At 23.4% G+C, this 15,185-nt stretch overlaps 1 protein-coding gene across 1 annotated transcript; it reads left to right on the plus strand.

Moving 5' to 3' along the window:
• The first annotated feature begins 1,103 nt into the window (after window positions 1-1,103).
• LOC122511702 (facilitated trehalose transporter Tret1) lies at window positions 1,104-14,150 on the plus strand. Its single transcript, XM_043627116.1, has 5 exons — window positions 1,104-1,358; window positions 7,870-8,090; window positions 8,383-8,796; window positions 12,541-13,121; window positions 13,249-14,150. Exons 1-5 carry the CDS (start codon window positions 1,324-1,326, stop codon window positions 13,570-13,572), a joined length of 1,575 nt encoding a protein of 524 aa, XP_043483051.1. The 5' UTR covers window positions 1,104-1,323; the 3' UTR covers window positions 13,573-14,150.
• The last annotated feature ends 1,035 nt before the right edge of the window (window positions 14,151-15,185 follow it).

The raw sequence follows: 15,185 nt of genomic DNA on the forward strand, positions 1-15,185 counted from the left end.
AAGATACTACTCATATATTGATTAAAAATAAATAAATAAATATAAATAAAAATACACAAAGAGAAATGTTTAAATTAAACCAAACAAAGTTTATTTTAAACAAATAAATAATGTTTATTAAATAAATATAAATTAAAAAATATAAATTAATAATCAAATATAAATAAATAAATTTTCAATTGAGATTCAATATATTGACTCAAAATAAATAAGTAAATAAATTAATGTAAACAAATAAAAATAAATAAATTTTTAAGAATAAAAATACAGATAATATGTAAAAGTAAAACATTTCAGAATCAAATTAAAAAAAAATTAATTTGAAAACTCTTGTGCCCTTGTTAATTAAAAGTAATTTTGCTATTTAAATAAATATGTAAATTAAAATAAATGAATATAAAATTAAAATTAATAAATTAAAAATTACTCGTTATTTTAAAAAAACTATAGATTAATCGAATCAAAGTGCAAATATAAAGGAAGAGAAATTAATCTTTATTGAAGAAGAAAAAGAAGATTATTACTCTCCCACTAGAAATCACTATAAAAAATTGATTTTCAATGAGGTGAAAAAAATTTTTATTGTCAACATAAAATAATCAGAAATTAGAAATCACGTGAAATGGGGGATTAAATTTTATAAATTATAGATTCTTGTACATGTATATCTATATCTATATCTAATAAGTATAGAAGATGAAAAATAAAGTGGGGTACGTGCAAAAGAGTGGGAGTAACAGAAAGTAAAACTTGGAGTTACTTTCAAATAGAGGATGGGGCTCCTTCATTCCACTAACAGTTCTCGGGCAAAATTTATAAAAAAAAAACCGCGAAAATTTTAATTTTCCATTATTTTCTGTTGTCAATTTAAAATAATTCTCACCTGACGACAAATGTGTTTCAGTTTTCAAAAAAAAAAAATTTTCTCAAAGTATTTTTAATTATTAAACAAAATATATTAAATAATTAAAATAAATAAATAAAAATATATCAAATAAATAAAATAAATAAATAAAAATATATGAAAATAAATTAATATATTAAATAAATAAAAAATACATCAATTAAATAGATTATAAAAAAATATTTTAATTAGTGTTTAAAAAAATATTCTCGCCAGTGAAATGAAATTCAAACGAATTGAAATTTTATATTTAAAATTTTAAGAACTATTTTTATTTTCAAGTATATTTTAATTATTAATTAATAAGTTAATAAATGGCTGTTAAAAAATAGACCAGTTTCCTTAAGAGAAAAATCACTGTCGGCTTACAAAATTTGCCAAGTGCTTAGGATTCTAAACAACATTTTTTTTTTGGAAAAATGACTCAACTGGAGAATTTTGACAATTTTAACAGGTACGTGCAAATTTTCTCTCGCATATATTTTTTTAGCATTTGATTAAAAAATACAATTTAATTACATATTGCTCTTTGCCGGTACTTTATAAACATTCGTTGACTTACAATATGAAAACATAATGAAATAAAATTAAATAAAAAAATAAAAATAAAGAAATAAAAATTGTAAAATAAGAATGAAATAAAAAGTTAAAGAAATAACAATTGAAAAATTAAATTAAACAAAAAAATACAGAAATAAAAATTATAAATTAAAAAATAACAAGTTTACATAAAAAATGATAATTATTTTAAAAAAACAAATGGTTTTTATTCAAAATTAACTTATTTTTTTATTCGTTATTTTTAAAGAGAATGTTCGAAAAATTTTATTTTCGACTCACGAATTTAAATTGTTATATTTTTTTCGATTTGAATATCTAATTTTTCCGGTTTAAGACAAAAATACGTGACTGATAGAAAAATATTTAAATAAAGTGCATTTGTTATTTAAGTAAGTAAATGTCTTTCAAAGTGTAACTCATTTTCATTATTTTTTATATTGTGTATATTTCTTCATATATAATAAACAATTTTATTATTTTTAAATTAATTTTGTGTATAATAATTCTATAATGAACCAAAAAAAAAATGTTAATAATAGTGCCGTAAATTTGTTAAATAAATAAATAAATGGTAATAATAGTAATGATAATAATAATAATAATAGTAATTAGTAATAACAATAAAAATATTAATACTAATAGTAATAATAACTAGTAGTAATTTTAATAATAATTATAATAATAATAATAGTAACAACAATAATAACAAGCATTTTTTCAATTTTCGAAAACTTCAAGTTTTTAAAAAGGAAAATAATTTTAAAAACACATACTCACATTGTATTTTTGTATTGTACGGAAGAATTGTTATTAAAGAAGAAAGTGGGGCTCCGAACAAAGTAATCTTTAATCAACAAAACGTTTTTTTTCCCTAAACATAAACTCTTAAATGTCTCACATTTTTTTTATTTCTAAAAATATTTTACTTTCCAACAAGTGCGATTAAATATTCCATTTACTGTTTGTTAATTTCAAAACATTTTTTATTTCTTTGATTTGTTTATATTCTTGATGATAATTATATATCAATTTTTGATCCTGATTTACAATTTAACAAAAAGAAATAAATAAATAAAATACTATTAACTTGAAAGTAGTTAACGAATTAATACCAAAAATATACGTAAGAAATCATAATTTGATGCAAATTTTTTTCTATCAATTTGATACAATTTTTTATCTAAATAAAAATTAAATAAATATAAATAAAATAAATTTCTTCTTAACAAAAACAGAAAAGGAAATTTTTTACATTTATCGAATATCTTCTCAATATAAATAACGAGAATATTAAAACTATAACATTAATATGTTTCTATATATCTATTGGAAATATGGAGAATTTAGTTTTAAATTCAAATTTAATTTTTCAATTTACGTAATGACTTGTAATATGCACAACTAGTATGCGTTATTTTTGTAATTTGTTAAACGATTGTAAAAGAAGCTTATGCGGAATTATTATTCAGATAAGGAGAATATATGATGATTTATATATATATAATCCTAATCTTTTTTATCACGATTGATAAATAATCCGTTGTCAAATTCATTATCAATGTTCTCTAAAGTAGCAAAATTCCGTATGTAACCAAGGTCATGGAATAATTTCGGAAATTAATTGTTGCTATTAATTAATTGTTATTACTAGTAATGACTAATTTTTCATAGAAATTAAAATGAAAATTTACATTTACAAAAAATAAAAATCAATTTTTTTTAATAGATTACAAATAATTTTTTATCTATTTTTTTTAATTTCTAATTTTAAAGTACAAAATATTCTAAGGAATTTCTGTGACAATTTTTTACTATTCCCGCGGAGTAAGTCTTAGTGAAAATGAGTAAAGTTTATTATCCAGAAACAATTAAAATTTATTGCAGAAATTACAGGTTTTTCCTTTACTTTGTAAATTGTAAAACTTATTTTTTTTTATTTTTTCCGTGTTTGTAAAAATTAAAATAATCATTTCTATAAATGTCCCTTGTATTAATTTCACAATTATTTAAAGGTAATTTATTTGTTAATTTATTTTTATTTACTATTTTCATTCAGTATTTTTATTCTACTTACTATTTTTTTATTATTTTTATATTTACAATATTTATTTACTATTTTTTTGATATTTTTGTTTATTATTTTTATTTGCTATTTTGAATAATTATTTTTATTTAATTTTATTAAATTTAAGTAAAATTTTTTTAAGTACATATTTATTTGATAACAGGCAAGTAATCGATTAGCTGAATAAAAAAAAATTTCTTTTCACTGTACGATGGTTTAATTAGCATAGAGAAAATTGCGTTGCATTAAAATAAATTGTAATAAAATTTTCTCTGAGCATAAAATTTTCAATTTATCTATAAACCAATTATTAAGGTCATGTTATTCAGTGGTCACGTGCTCCATATACTTTACTATGAAAAAACATCACACTGAATAACATGGCCTTAAAGCTCAAACACTTTAGCATTTTACGGAAACATAAATTCCAATTCCTCGTTTAATTTAAGTTTACAAAAAAAAAATGTTTAATTTCGTTTATTTTAAATTTACTCACCAAGAGAAAAATTTTATTTAAACCAAATATAATTTATTTGAGTTAAATAAAAGTATATTTGCCTCGGAGCCTTATAAATTATTTAAATATTTTAAATCAAAATTTTATTTGACACAAATAAAATTTTTATTCGAACCACATAAAATTTATTTGAAACAAATAAAAATTTTATTTGACACAAATGAAATTTGTATTTGAACCTAATAAAATTTATTTGAACCCAATAAAATTGATTTGAAACAAATAAAATTTTAATTTATTCTGAGTCAAATATATCTGTTTCTGGATTTAAAAAAAAAATTGTAATTTCGTACAATTTTAGCTTTGCAAAAAAGGAAAAAAAAATGAAAAAACATGATTTGTAAATCACTTCCATAAACAGGTGAGAGAAGGGGTTTATTTTGCACTTTGCGTTGATGATTGTGGCCCACTTTATATCTCTATACACGTAATCGTGCGGCTATTGCCTTTATAATGGAAGAGTAGATATTACGCGTTTAATGTTCCCATTGCAGAACATGTGACCAATCTCTATAACAAACCATCAAAAGTGAATGTACTTATTATTGAACACTGTAAATTCTCCAACCTTGACAAGATCAATTTCTTCTACTTTGCAATTTAAATATTTCTAACAAATCCCAATTTTTTCTACAATGTTATTATATGCCCATAAAAAAAATTTTACCTCAGAGCCTACTAAATTATTTATTTGTTTCAAATAAATTATTTATTTCAAATAAATTTTATTTGGTTCAAACAAAAATGTTCTCTCTGGAGTGTAATTATTGAAAAAAAGAAATGATTGAAAAATTTTCTATTAAGAAAATCTGAATTTTAAAAAATAATTAATTTTTATTCAAAATTCATCCCCCCTTCGCCTATTCATTAGATTGATTACGAAATGCCAAACATTAACCGGTTTTGTAAACACTCTTACTTTTCGAATTTAAATCCTTTTATGCTGCTGACTTACAAATTGTTTCCCTTTCACTTCCATTGTTTTTTATTTGCTTGAATATTAAATTTTACCAAAAAGTAGTTTTAAATTTTTTATTTTATCAAATAGAAATAATTACTTTTTATTTAGTTTGACAGGCTTACAGATGAATAAATAAATAAATTTTTACAAATAAATAATTATCACTTATTAATTTATTATATTGTTATTGTTGTTATTATTATTGTTATTATTATAATTATTATTATTACAACTATTATTATTATTATTTTTACAATAATATAAAAAAATAATAATTATTATTATTAGGTATTACTATTTATTGTTATATTTATTATTATACAATAAATAACCATACGGACATGTAATTATCATAAGCGGAAATTTTTTTATTGACAAATTAATTTTTGAGATTTACGATTATATATAAACTGCACTCTCAAGATATTTATACAATATATAAGAGTGAATTTAAACATTTGATGGTTTCCACAAGGTTAAGATTCCCATGTTCTTAATAATTATATCCTTGATCAAGAAAAAAAAATAATGCAAATTAGATTCAGGAAGAGAAAAGCCTATAACCTTGAACTACATATTTAATTTTATTAAAAGTGAAATTTTTTTGTGTGCCGCCTATAAATTTAATAACAACACAGTTTGGAAAAATTTAATTAATTTCTTTGTAAAATTTTTGTAACAATTTTTTTTTAATTTTCTTGTAATTTTTCTATAAAAGAAATATTATAAACAAAAGTTATTTATAGACTAAATATTAGTCGAAAATTTACTATAATTCAAAAGCAAAAAGTAAGTCAATAATTAGTAAATTTTGTATCAAATTGTAAATTGACTAAAAGTAAATTGACTCAAGTTAATAATAATTAGTAAATTTTACTAATAAATAGTAATCTTTACCAACTCAAAAGTAAAAAGTAATCCAATAATTAGTGAATTTGTATTAAATTTTAAATTGACTCAAGTAAATAATTAGCAAATTTTATCAATAAATAGTAGTTTTTACTAATTCAAAAGCAAAAAGTAAGTCAATAATTAGTAAATTTGTATTAAATTTATTGTAAATTGACTCAAGTAAATATATTAGCAAATTTTATCAATAAACAGTAATTTTTACTAATTCAAAAGCAAAAAGTAAATAATTAGTAAATTTGTATTAAATTGCATTTGAGTTGTAAAATGACTAAAGTCAATGATTAGTACATTTTACTAATAAATAGTAATTTTACTAATTTATTAGTCAAATTTACTAATTGAAAAATAAAAAGTCAGACACTAATTCAAATTAGTAAACATTTTAACAAATTTTAACAAATTTAGAGAAAACTTAAATTGTGTTTAAATTATGAAAATAGTAAGAAAAGTATAACTATTACTAATTTTACTAACTCGAAAAAATTTACATTCGTCTAATTTATTAAAAAATTACTAAATTAAAATTAAATTAAAAATTACTAATTTGATTTGTTTTAATTAGTCTGTTGTAAAAATACTAAAAAATAATTACGAGTTTTGTCAATTCGACTAAATTATAAATTAGTCTAAATAATAAAAATACTAAAATCACTAATTACTAAATTTTGCTTTTCGACTAATACAAATTATTCTAATAACACAAAAACAGTAAAAATACAAAATTACAAATTTTTACTAATTCGATAAATTATAATTAGTCTAATAAACAAAAAAAGGAGTCGAGTATAAACTACGTCACACTATTTTGCATAATTTTTCCACCCCCCTCCCCATCACGTCACAAATTTTACATGCTTTGACGCCATTTTTTCTACAGAACGTCAGAAAAAATTAATTCCACCCCCCTCTAAGGCGAGACGTAGTTTCTGAACGGCCCCAAAGGAAAAATACTAATTTACAAATTTTTGCTAATTCGACAGAATTTAAATTAGTTCCAATCAGTAAAGTTTGAATTTTTAGCATTCATTTTTTTTCTAAAGTGTGAGTATTTTTCAAGGACTCCCAACACTATTTAAATGTATATACAGAAGCAACTGGTACCTTGACTCAACACAACTCACTTTACCGGAGGAGCAAATAATAATTAATTATATTTTTTCTCTCCAAGGAGAAAAAAAATTATTTTAATGATATTCCACTTCTTCTTAATACACATTAACTTTCTACACACCGTTTCGATATATATTTCAAAAATTTTAGAATTTGTTTTATTTAAAAATTTTTATGTATATATATATGTATATTATAATAAAATTATAATATTTATTTGTTTATTTTAAAAATATACGGGACGAGCCCTTTCGTACTAATTATTACATTTAATAACTATTTATTATTAATACAATATTCATTAATTAATTAAATATTAAAAAAATTTGTAAGAGGTAAATTTTTCAGTAAAACTACAAGAGCAGTTAGCTGCTTTTAATTAGTTTTAATGGCAGCATAAACAAATATTTGTCAGAAAGTCTTTCCTTCGCAATATTATGCAAACTTCATGTTTATCAGGGGACATTTACTCAGTTACATAAAATGCAAATTACAAGATCTATATATATGTATAGCTGTATAGACTTCAGGAAATAGTTTCTGGAGAAGGAAAAAAATCACCTTGCTCGTTATTACTCAATGACATTATAATGAATTAAAAATAAAAGACACTAGAGAATTCCATCATCCTTATACATTAAACCAATTCTGCTTTCAAAATTCGTACTAATTTATTAAGTTTTTTATGATAAAAAGTCTTCCGAAAAATCAAAAAAGAATTTTTTTTCATGTTACAGCCTCATTTCATCTTAATGATGAATAAAAATACAAGAGAATTTAATTTTTTTTAATTCATTAACTAGTTATTCGCCTAATTTATTTTTGAAAATAATTTCCAGTAATGGTGAAAAAGTATATCCAATGGAGGCGAATGGTCATGTTGAGGAACCAACAACTGTTAATAAATTCAAACGAGCATTGCCTCAATTTCTCGCCGTTGGTGCAAAAAATATGCTACTTCTCACTTTTGGTACCACATTAGGATTTGCGACAATTTTAATTCCGGCACTGAAAGAAGGAATTGAATTGAAAGCCACCACAGAAGAACGAAATTTGATAGGTTCGTATATTTCTCATTAACAGATTTTTACCCATAAAAGATTATTATTTTTTATTAATAAGCCACTTTCAGCACCTAGTTATGCAGCAACCACTTAATTTTGGATTTTAAAGCTAAATTTCTTTTGTTTGAAACCAACATACAATTTTGAAAAATTAAGAGGATGCTGATAAGTGGGTGCAAGTTTCAGCTTCATAAAAAATATTTAAGCTTAAAATTTATTTTCCAAAATTAAGTTGGTGAATCATGAAGAATAGTATGAATAATTTGTGTTTTCTTTCTTGTCTTTCAGGTAGTCTCAATTTATTTTTGGTACCAGTCGGTTGCTTCTGCAGCGGTCCAATATCACAGACTTTCGGAAGAAAACGAACGATGATGATGATGACTGTGCCATTCATTACATCATGGATAATATTTTACTATTCTTACAATATGACAATGATATATGTCGCATTGGTAATCAGTGGTTTGACCGGTGGTCTTTCAGAAGCACCAGTACTGACATATGTTGCAGAAATAACCGAACCAACCTACAGAGGCATGCTCTCGGCAACATCCACAATGACAGTGATTCTAGGCATATTCCTTCAAATGTTAACTGGAAGTCTAGTCAGTTGGAAGACGACAGCTCTAATTAACATTCTCTATCCAGTGATGTGCTTCTGTGCACTTTTCTTCGTACCAGAAAGTCCCTACTGGTTAGCAAGTACGTAAATTACCAAATTTTAGATTTGGTATTTTTAATTACCACATTCAGCGAACTTTATACAAAATGTTCTGGACCATTACAGGGTTGCCACAAAAATTTAACTTTATTTTTCCCTGACTTTTTCCCTGACCCAAAAGAATATTCTGATTCACTCTAAAAATTATTAGATACTGCGAAAAATCTTTAAAATAAATATTTAATCATTATTTTTTTTCATTGGAATTAAGATGTTCAAAAATTTCAAATTCAAACCTTTTCAAATTAAACAATTTCATAAGAATATTATTATAAAACATAAGACTCGGAGTGATCCATTTCCTTATGTTTTATAATAATTAAAGATGACCGAGTGACAAAATCAATATTTTATTATTATGAAAATATTGTTACTGTAATTTCTTTAAAATTATTTTCATCATTTCAATTCAATTATTATTCTCTACAATTTGAAAATAAAATTCTTCTTTTTTTTAAATCAATTTTTTTTTTTAATTATTTAAATACAAAAATAAATAACTTATTCAATAATTGAATGTTTCTTAAAAATTAATTTTTACGAATTATTGTAGAATTCGCGGTAGAGAATCACCGGCAAGTAAAAAGTAAAAACCGCGAATATATATTCTCGAAATATCGATAATAAAATAGAATAATTCGAGTAAATATTAACCGATTTTGCTCAATTTTTTTTGCTGGATAAAGAATAATAAAAGACAAAATTCTGATAAGTTTATTCAATATTTTGGATACTTTTATAGAATTTATAATAAAAAAAAACTGAAAAATATATTTTTTAAATTTCAAAAAATCAATTTTTTTTTTGTGAATAATCCAAATATTTCAAAAAATACGAAATGTATTAAAATTTCCTTAAAATAAATATCGAGATTTTAATACAATTAATAATTTTCTAGAATATTTTACATATCCGTTTAGAAGTTTAGACAAACCTAGAGACTAAACTTCTAAGCGGATATGTAAAATATTCTTGAAAATTATTAATTGTGTTAAAATCTCGATATTTATTTCAGGAAATTTTAATACATTTCGTATTTTTTGAAATATTTGGATTATTTACAAAAAAAAAATTGATTTTTTGAAATTTAAAAAATAATTGAATTTATGTGAATAATTTTGTTATTTATCAAGATAATCCTTATTAATAAAATCAGATGTCTGTCTGTACATTGCTTAAAACTTCAAAATGTTAACATGATTAGTTATTATGGACATCAGAGATTCCAAAAATGTTCTTAAAAAATTTAATGTATGTATGTATGTATGTATGTATGTATGTATGTATGTATGTTTGTCTGTCACAAAAACTTTGTACCCCAATCACACAAAAACATGTGAATCGATTTAAGTCCAACTTGGTAGGTTATTAGGTATTGACCCAAGGAAGGTTTATAAATTTACAGATTTAAAAAATATTAATTAGAACGGGAGATATTCAATTTTTTCAAAAAATTCAAAAAATCGAAAATTTCAAAATTCTTTATTTTTCATGGATTGCTTTTGAAGTTTATATACTTGAGTATTATATGTTATTTAGTCACATTATAGCATAACTTTGCAAAAAATAAAGTCCTATAACTAATATGTAAGTATAAAAATGTTTTCAAAAAATCGAAAATTTCAAAATTTTACATTTTTTTATGGATTGCTTTTAAACTTTCTATATTTGAGTATTACATGTTATTTGGTCACATTTTAGCATAATTTTTCAAAAAATACTATTCTACAACTAAGATGTAAATATAAAAATATTTTCAAAAACTTGAAAAATGGAAAATTTCCAAATTTCACAATTTTTAATGGATAGCTTTTAAACTTTCTAAAAATGAATATTATATGTTATTTTGTCAGATTTTATCATAATTTTGCAAAAAATACTATCCTACAAGAAATATAAAAAAATTTTCAATATATCAAAAAATCGATACTAATTACTATATATGAAGTATAATTCAGTAGTATTTTTGGAGTCTCTGATTAATATTTTGATGTCAAAATAGTGCAATTCAAAATTATTTATCAAATCAATCTAATATTTTCAAGAAGTTCAGAAATATTGAAAATGGAAATTTTTTATGATTAAAATGATTTCGCAGGATGTCAAGAATTGTAAGTCACCTGTGATACAATACAAGCATATTATGCCACTAGGCAAAAACTTACATGTTAAAACGTTTTTTCATTTTAACTCTAGATTTAACTTTAAGAGATGTTTTGAGCAATGTAAAGACAAAAGTTAACACGGTGTCTATTTTTGTTTAACAAAATTCCCTGCTTTGTCCAAACTTTTCACGGTTTATCTCTTTTTTGTCAAATTTAAATTTACTTGATTTTATCCATAAATAAATCTACAAATGGCTATAAAAATTTACTTATTTTATGAAAATACTGTTTCTTAAGTTCATATAAATATAGATTGTATTACTTGCTGTCGTACAGTTTTCTGTTTATACTAATACATTTAACTGGGTATCTACCAAAAGGGAAAAACTGTAAAAAGCTGGGAATATGCCGAACCGGGAATTTTCCTATCAAATTAAGAAAAAGTTTCATTATATTAATTCGCTTTTAAAAAATTGCTTTTTACTTCAATTTTTATTGATGTATAATATTTATGAAAACAGACCCGAGTCAAAATTTAAGCCCTACTTTCAGCCTAAAATTTAGGTCTTATGTTAGGTTTTAGCAGTCGTAACGTAGGGTCTACTTGCGATACAATTAGTTCCAATTAGACTCTACTATAACTCCAAAAACTGTATGGAAAATTTAATTTTTTTAATACATTAATTAAAGTACTACAAATTGATAAATATTGTTCTCTGCATTTGAATTGGTTAAAATAACTAATTTGATAACAAAAAGTCAATCACTGATTCAAATAGTAATATTTTCCTACTAAAATAGCTATAATGGTAACTAATTATTATTTTTTTCCGGTCAAATTAAATTCCCTAGCTATTTCCTGATTTTCCAGATTGGTAGAAACTTAAATGTATTGGTAGAAACTAAAACCCGTCGAAGACGGGTACGACAGCTAGTGGTAATATAAGATTTATATAAGATAAAACTTTTGTAATACATAATTAAATAATATGAAAAAGTTCATTCTTGTCAGAAATAAAAAATTTTTTTTAAGGTTTTGTATTATATGTTTATGAGCTTTCCAAAAAAGACACCAAAAATTCAGAATTTTCTTATGAATTCTAAAAATTAAATTTTTTCCAGTACTTTTAATAAAAATCCCTGACTTTTCCCTGAATTCACAGATTTCCCTGACCTGTGGCAACCATGCATTAGTTACAGATATGTATTTCTGCAAAATGTGGTGAATAATGAAGAACAAATTTCAAGAATGCTAAGCATTTATTAAAAAAAACTACTGTACTGCACCAAGAGAAAAATATTATTTAAACAAAATATATTTCATTGGACTTAAATAAACGTATATTTGTCTCAGAAGCAACTAGACTCTTTATTTGTTTTAAATAAAATTTTTATTCGACATAAATAAAACATATATTTGAGCCTAATAAAATTTTATTTAAACCAAATAAAATTTATTTGGGTGTGTTAATGCCATTTTATCTCTTCAATGAGAATTCAGCTAATCGTACGAAAATCCGTTTCGTAAAAGTATAGTCCAGAACTCTATTAAATTCCCTGAAATTTTGAACCAAACATTTCTGGTTGCACTAATTTTTTCTCCTCTAAACATCATTTTAGGTAAAGGACGAATAGCAGAAGCGGAAAGATCCCTCTGCTGGTTAAGAGGCTGGACAAGCCCAACTGAAGTAAATACGGAATTTCACCAAATCACCGACATGGTAAAATCAGTGAAGATAAATGCAAAAGAAAATTCAATATTAAAGAACCTACACCACTACAACAAGAAAAATTTCTACAAACCATTTATTCTTGTCGCTATAACATTTTTCGTTTCAACATTCAATGGCTCACTTGTACTGCAAACGAATGCTGTGGAAATTTTCGAAGGTCTAAAATCGCCAATTGAAAAATATACCGCAACAGTATTCCTTGGCTTAACGGAATTCGTATCAAGTGTTGTTTGTGCATTTATTATTCACATACTTGGTAAAAGAAAATTAACCTTCTTCTCAGTTGGTGGAACATTCTTTTGTTATCTTCTTTTAGCAATCTATGGTTATTTAATTAGAAACAATCATATTGATACATCCCATTACGCATGGCTTCCAACGACATTATTGATAGGTTCGGCCTTCTTCTCGCACGTGGGTATTAGATTGATACCTTGGGTTTTATCAGGCGAAGTCTTCTCATCACAGGTATGCAAGTGTTTTCTATTCTAATTACAACAAAAATAACAGATGTCTATTAATTAGCGAAATGAATGTATAATGTATTGTCACCAATAACATAATGGGAATTAATTCCTCTTCTGTTTTCAATTAGGTCCGCGGTACGGCGACCGGAATTGCAGGTTCATTATACTACATTTTTGGTGCTATTGCAAATCTAGTTTTTGAGCCCATGACGACATGGATCACTCTACCTGGAACATTCGTATTCAATACATGTATTAATTTGGTTGGTGTGATTACTTTGTATTTTATTATGCCAGAGACAGAAGGAAGAACACTCAAAGAGATTGAGGAGCACTATTTGGGAATTCAAAAATTGAAACACAGACCAACGAAAGAGAAAATAGCGTCTAAAGAAAAGTGGGCTGCTACTAATCCGCAACCTATAAATGATGATCTTGAGAGTAAAATTTGAGAGAAAAGTGGAGAAAGCAGAAATAAAGAAGAAGAAATCTAACTCCGAAGAAAATACTGCCTTGATCTCTAAAGTCTGATTCTTTTTCAACACAGATCATTGAATATTTGAAAGAAAGGAATATTCAAAAGAAAACAAATCCAAAGCATGACAGTGGAAAAATTTTTTCGAGAAAGTTTCAAGATACATAATACAAAATGTGTGCTGAATGAAAGTTTTGTAAACTGTACATATAGTAATTTACATAATTGACACTTGAACTCTTGGACAAATATTATGAATATAAATAGAATTATAGATTTTTAAATAATATTCTCATTTTTGACGTCGGTTTCTTTCTCTGCATTGAAACCTAACTAATCGCAACAATACTTCATTTTTAACAATGAATAATTATTATAAAATTCTCATTAATTTTTTTTATCTCAAATTTACAATAAATATTTTCTAAAGCTAGAAAGATTTTATTTAAAACAAATATAATTTATTCGAGTTAAATAAAAGTATATTTGCCTCAGAATCTACTAAATAATTTGTTTTATATAACAAAATCTATTCGACACTAATAAGATTTTTATTAGAATCAAACAAAAATTTATTTCAACCAAATAAAATTTATTTTCACTAAATAAACTTTATTTCAACGAAATGAAATTAATTTTAACCAAATAAAATTTATTTCAATCAAATAAAATTTGTTTGAACCAAATAAAAACTTATTTTAACGAAGTAAAATTGATTTGAAACAAATAACAAAATTTAGTAGACTTAGAGTCAAATATTTTTTTCTGGGTGTAAATTAGTGCACTCAGAGAAATGGTATATTTAGCTCAGAACCAACTAGACTTTTTATTTGTTTCAAATAAATTTTATTTGGTTTAAATAAAATTTTATTTGGCTCAAATATATGTTTTATTTATGTCGAATAAAAATTTTATTTAAAACAAATAAAAAGTCTAGTTAGTTGTAAGTCAAATATACGTTTATTTAAGTCAAATGAAATATATTTGGTTTAAATAATATTTTTCTCTGGGTGGGAAAATTAAATTTTCTTCTATTTTTGAAAGTTCAAATAGACGAAAATTTTTTTTTGCTTATATATTATAAACATTTTAATGTTTCAAACTTCCCTTTACTATCCAAACAAGAAAAATTAAACATTTACTTAGTTAAGAAATAATTTTTTTAAATGAAAATATATGTGATGAAAAAAAAATATTTTTAATAAAAAAAAACATTTTCAACGAAAATGAATATTTTTAACGAAAAAAAAATTTAATATACTCTTGAAAGATGTACTTTTATAACTCCTATCTACTAATGTACATCTTATTACTTTTAGAAATCGCGAAAAAAAAGATAAATTTCGTATATAGATTTAATCAAATAATGTACGTTATCGAATTATTGCATATTTTTACGCCGATTATTAGTAAACGTTTATAATCAATTATATTGTACATACCGTTAAATTACGAAATGATAAGAAAATTTTTATTTATCTAGCTACTATTTTGTCTCGTCTTTGTAAGCGAAAAATCTTAAATAGTTTTATAAATATTTAAGCAAAAATATTGTAAATTAAAGAATGTTTGTGTAGCGTTTATATAGTA

The sequence above is a fragment of the Leptopilina heterotoma genome, unplaced genomic scaffold (genome assembly GCF_015476425.1).
Source record: "Leptopilina heterotoma isolate Lh14 unplaced genomic scaffold, ASM1547642v1 Lhet_9, whole genome shotgun sequence".
NCBI lineage: Eukaryota > Metazoa > Arthropoda > Insecta > Hymenoptera > Figitidae > Leptopilina > Leptopilina heterotoma.

Excerpts from the sequence above, each read along its gene's own strand:
- LOC122511702 (XM_043627116.1), top strand. The coding sequence starts at position 1,324 with ATGACTCAACTGGAGAATTTTGACAATTTTAACAG. Across the intron at positions 1,359-7,869 it reads AATTTTGACAATTTTAACAG|TAATGGTGAAAAAGTATATC; the intron begins GTACGTGCAAAT and ends AATAATTTCCAG. Across the intron at positions 13,122-13,248 it reads GCGAAGTCTTCTCATCACAG|GTCCGCGGTACGGCGACCGG; the intron begins GTATGCAAGTGT and ends GTTTTCAATTAG.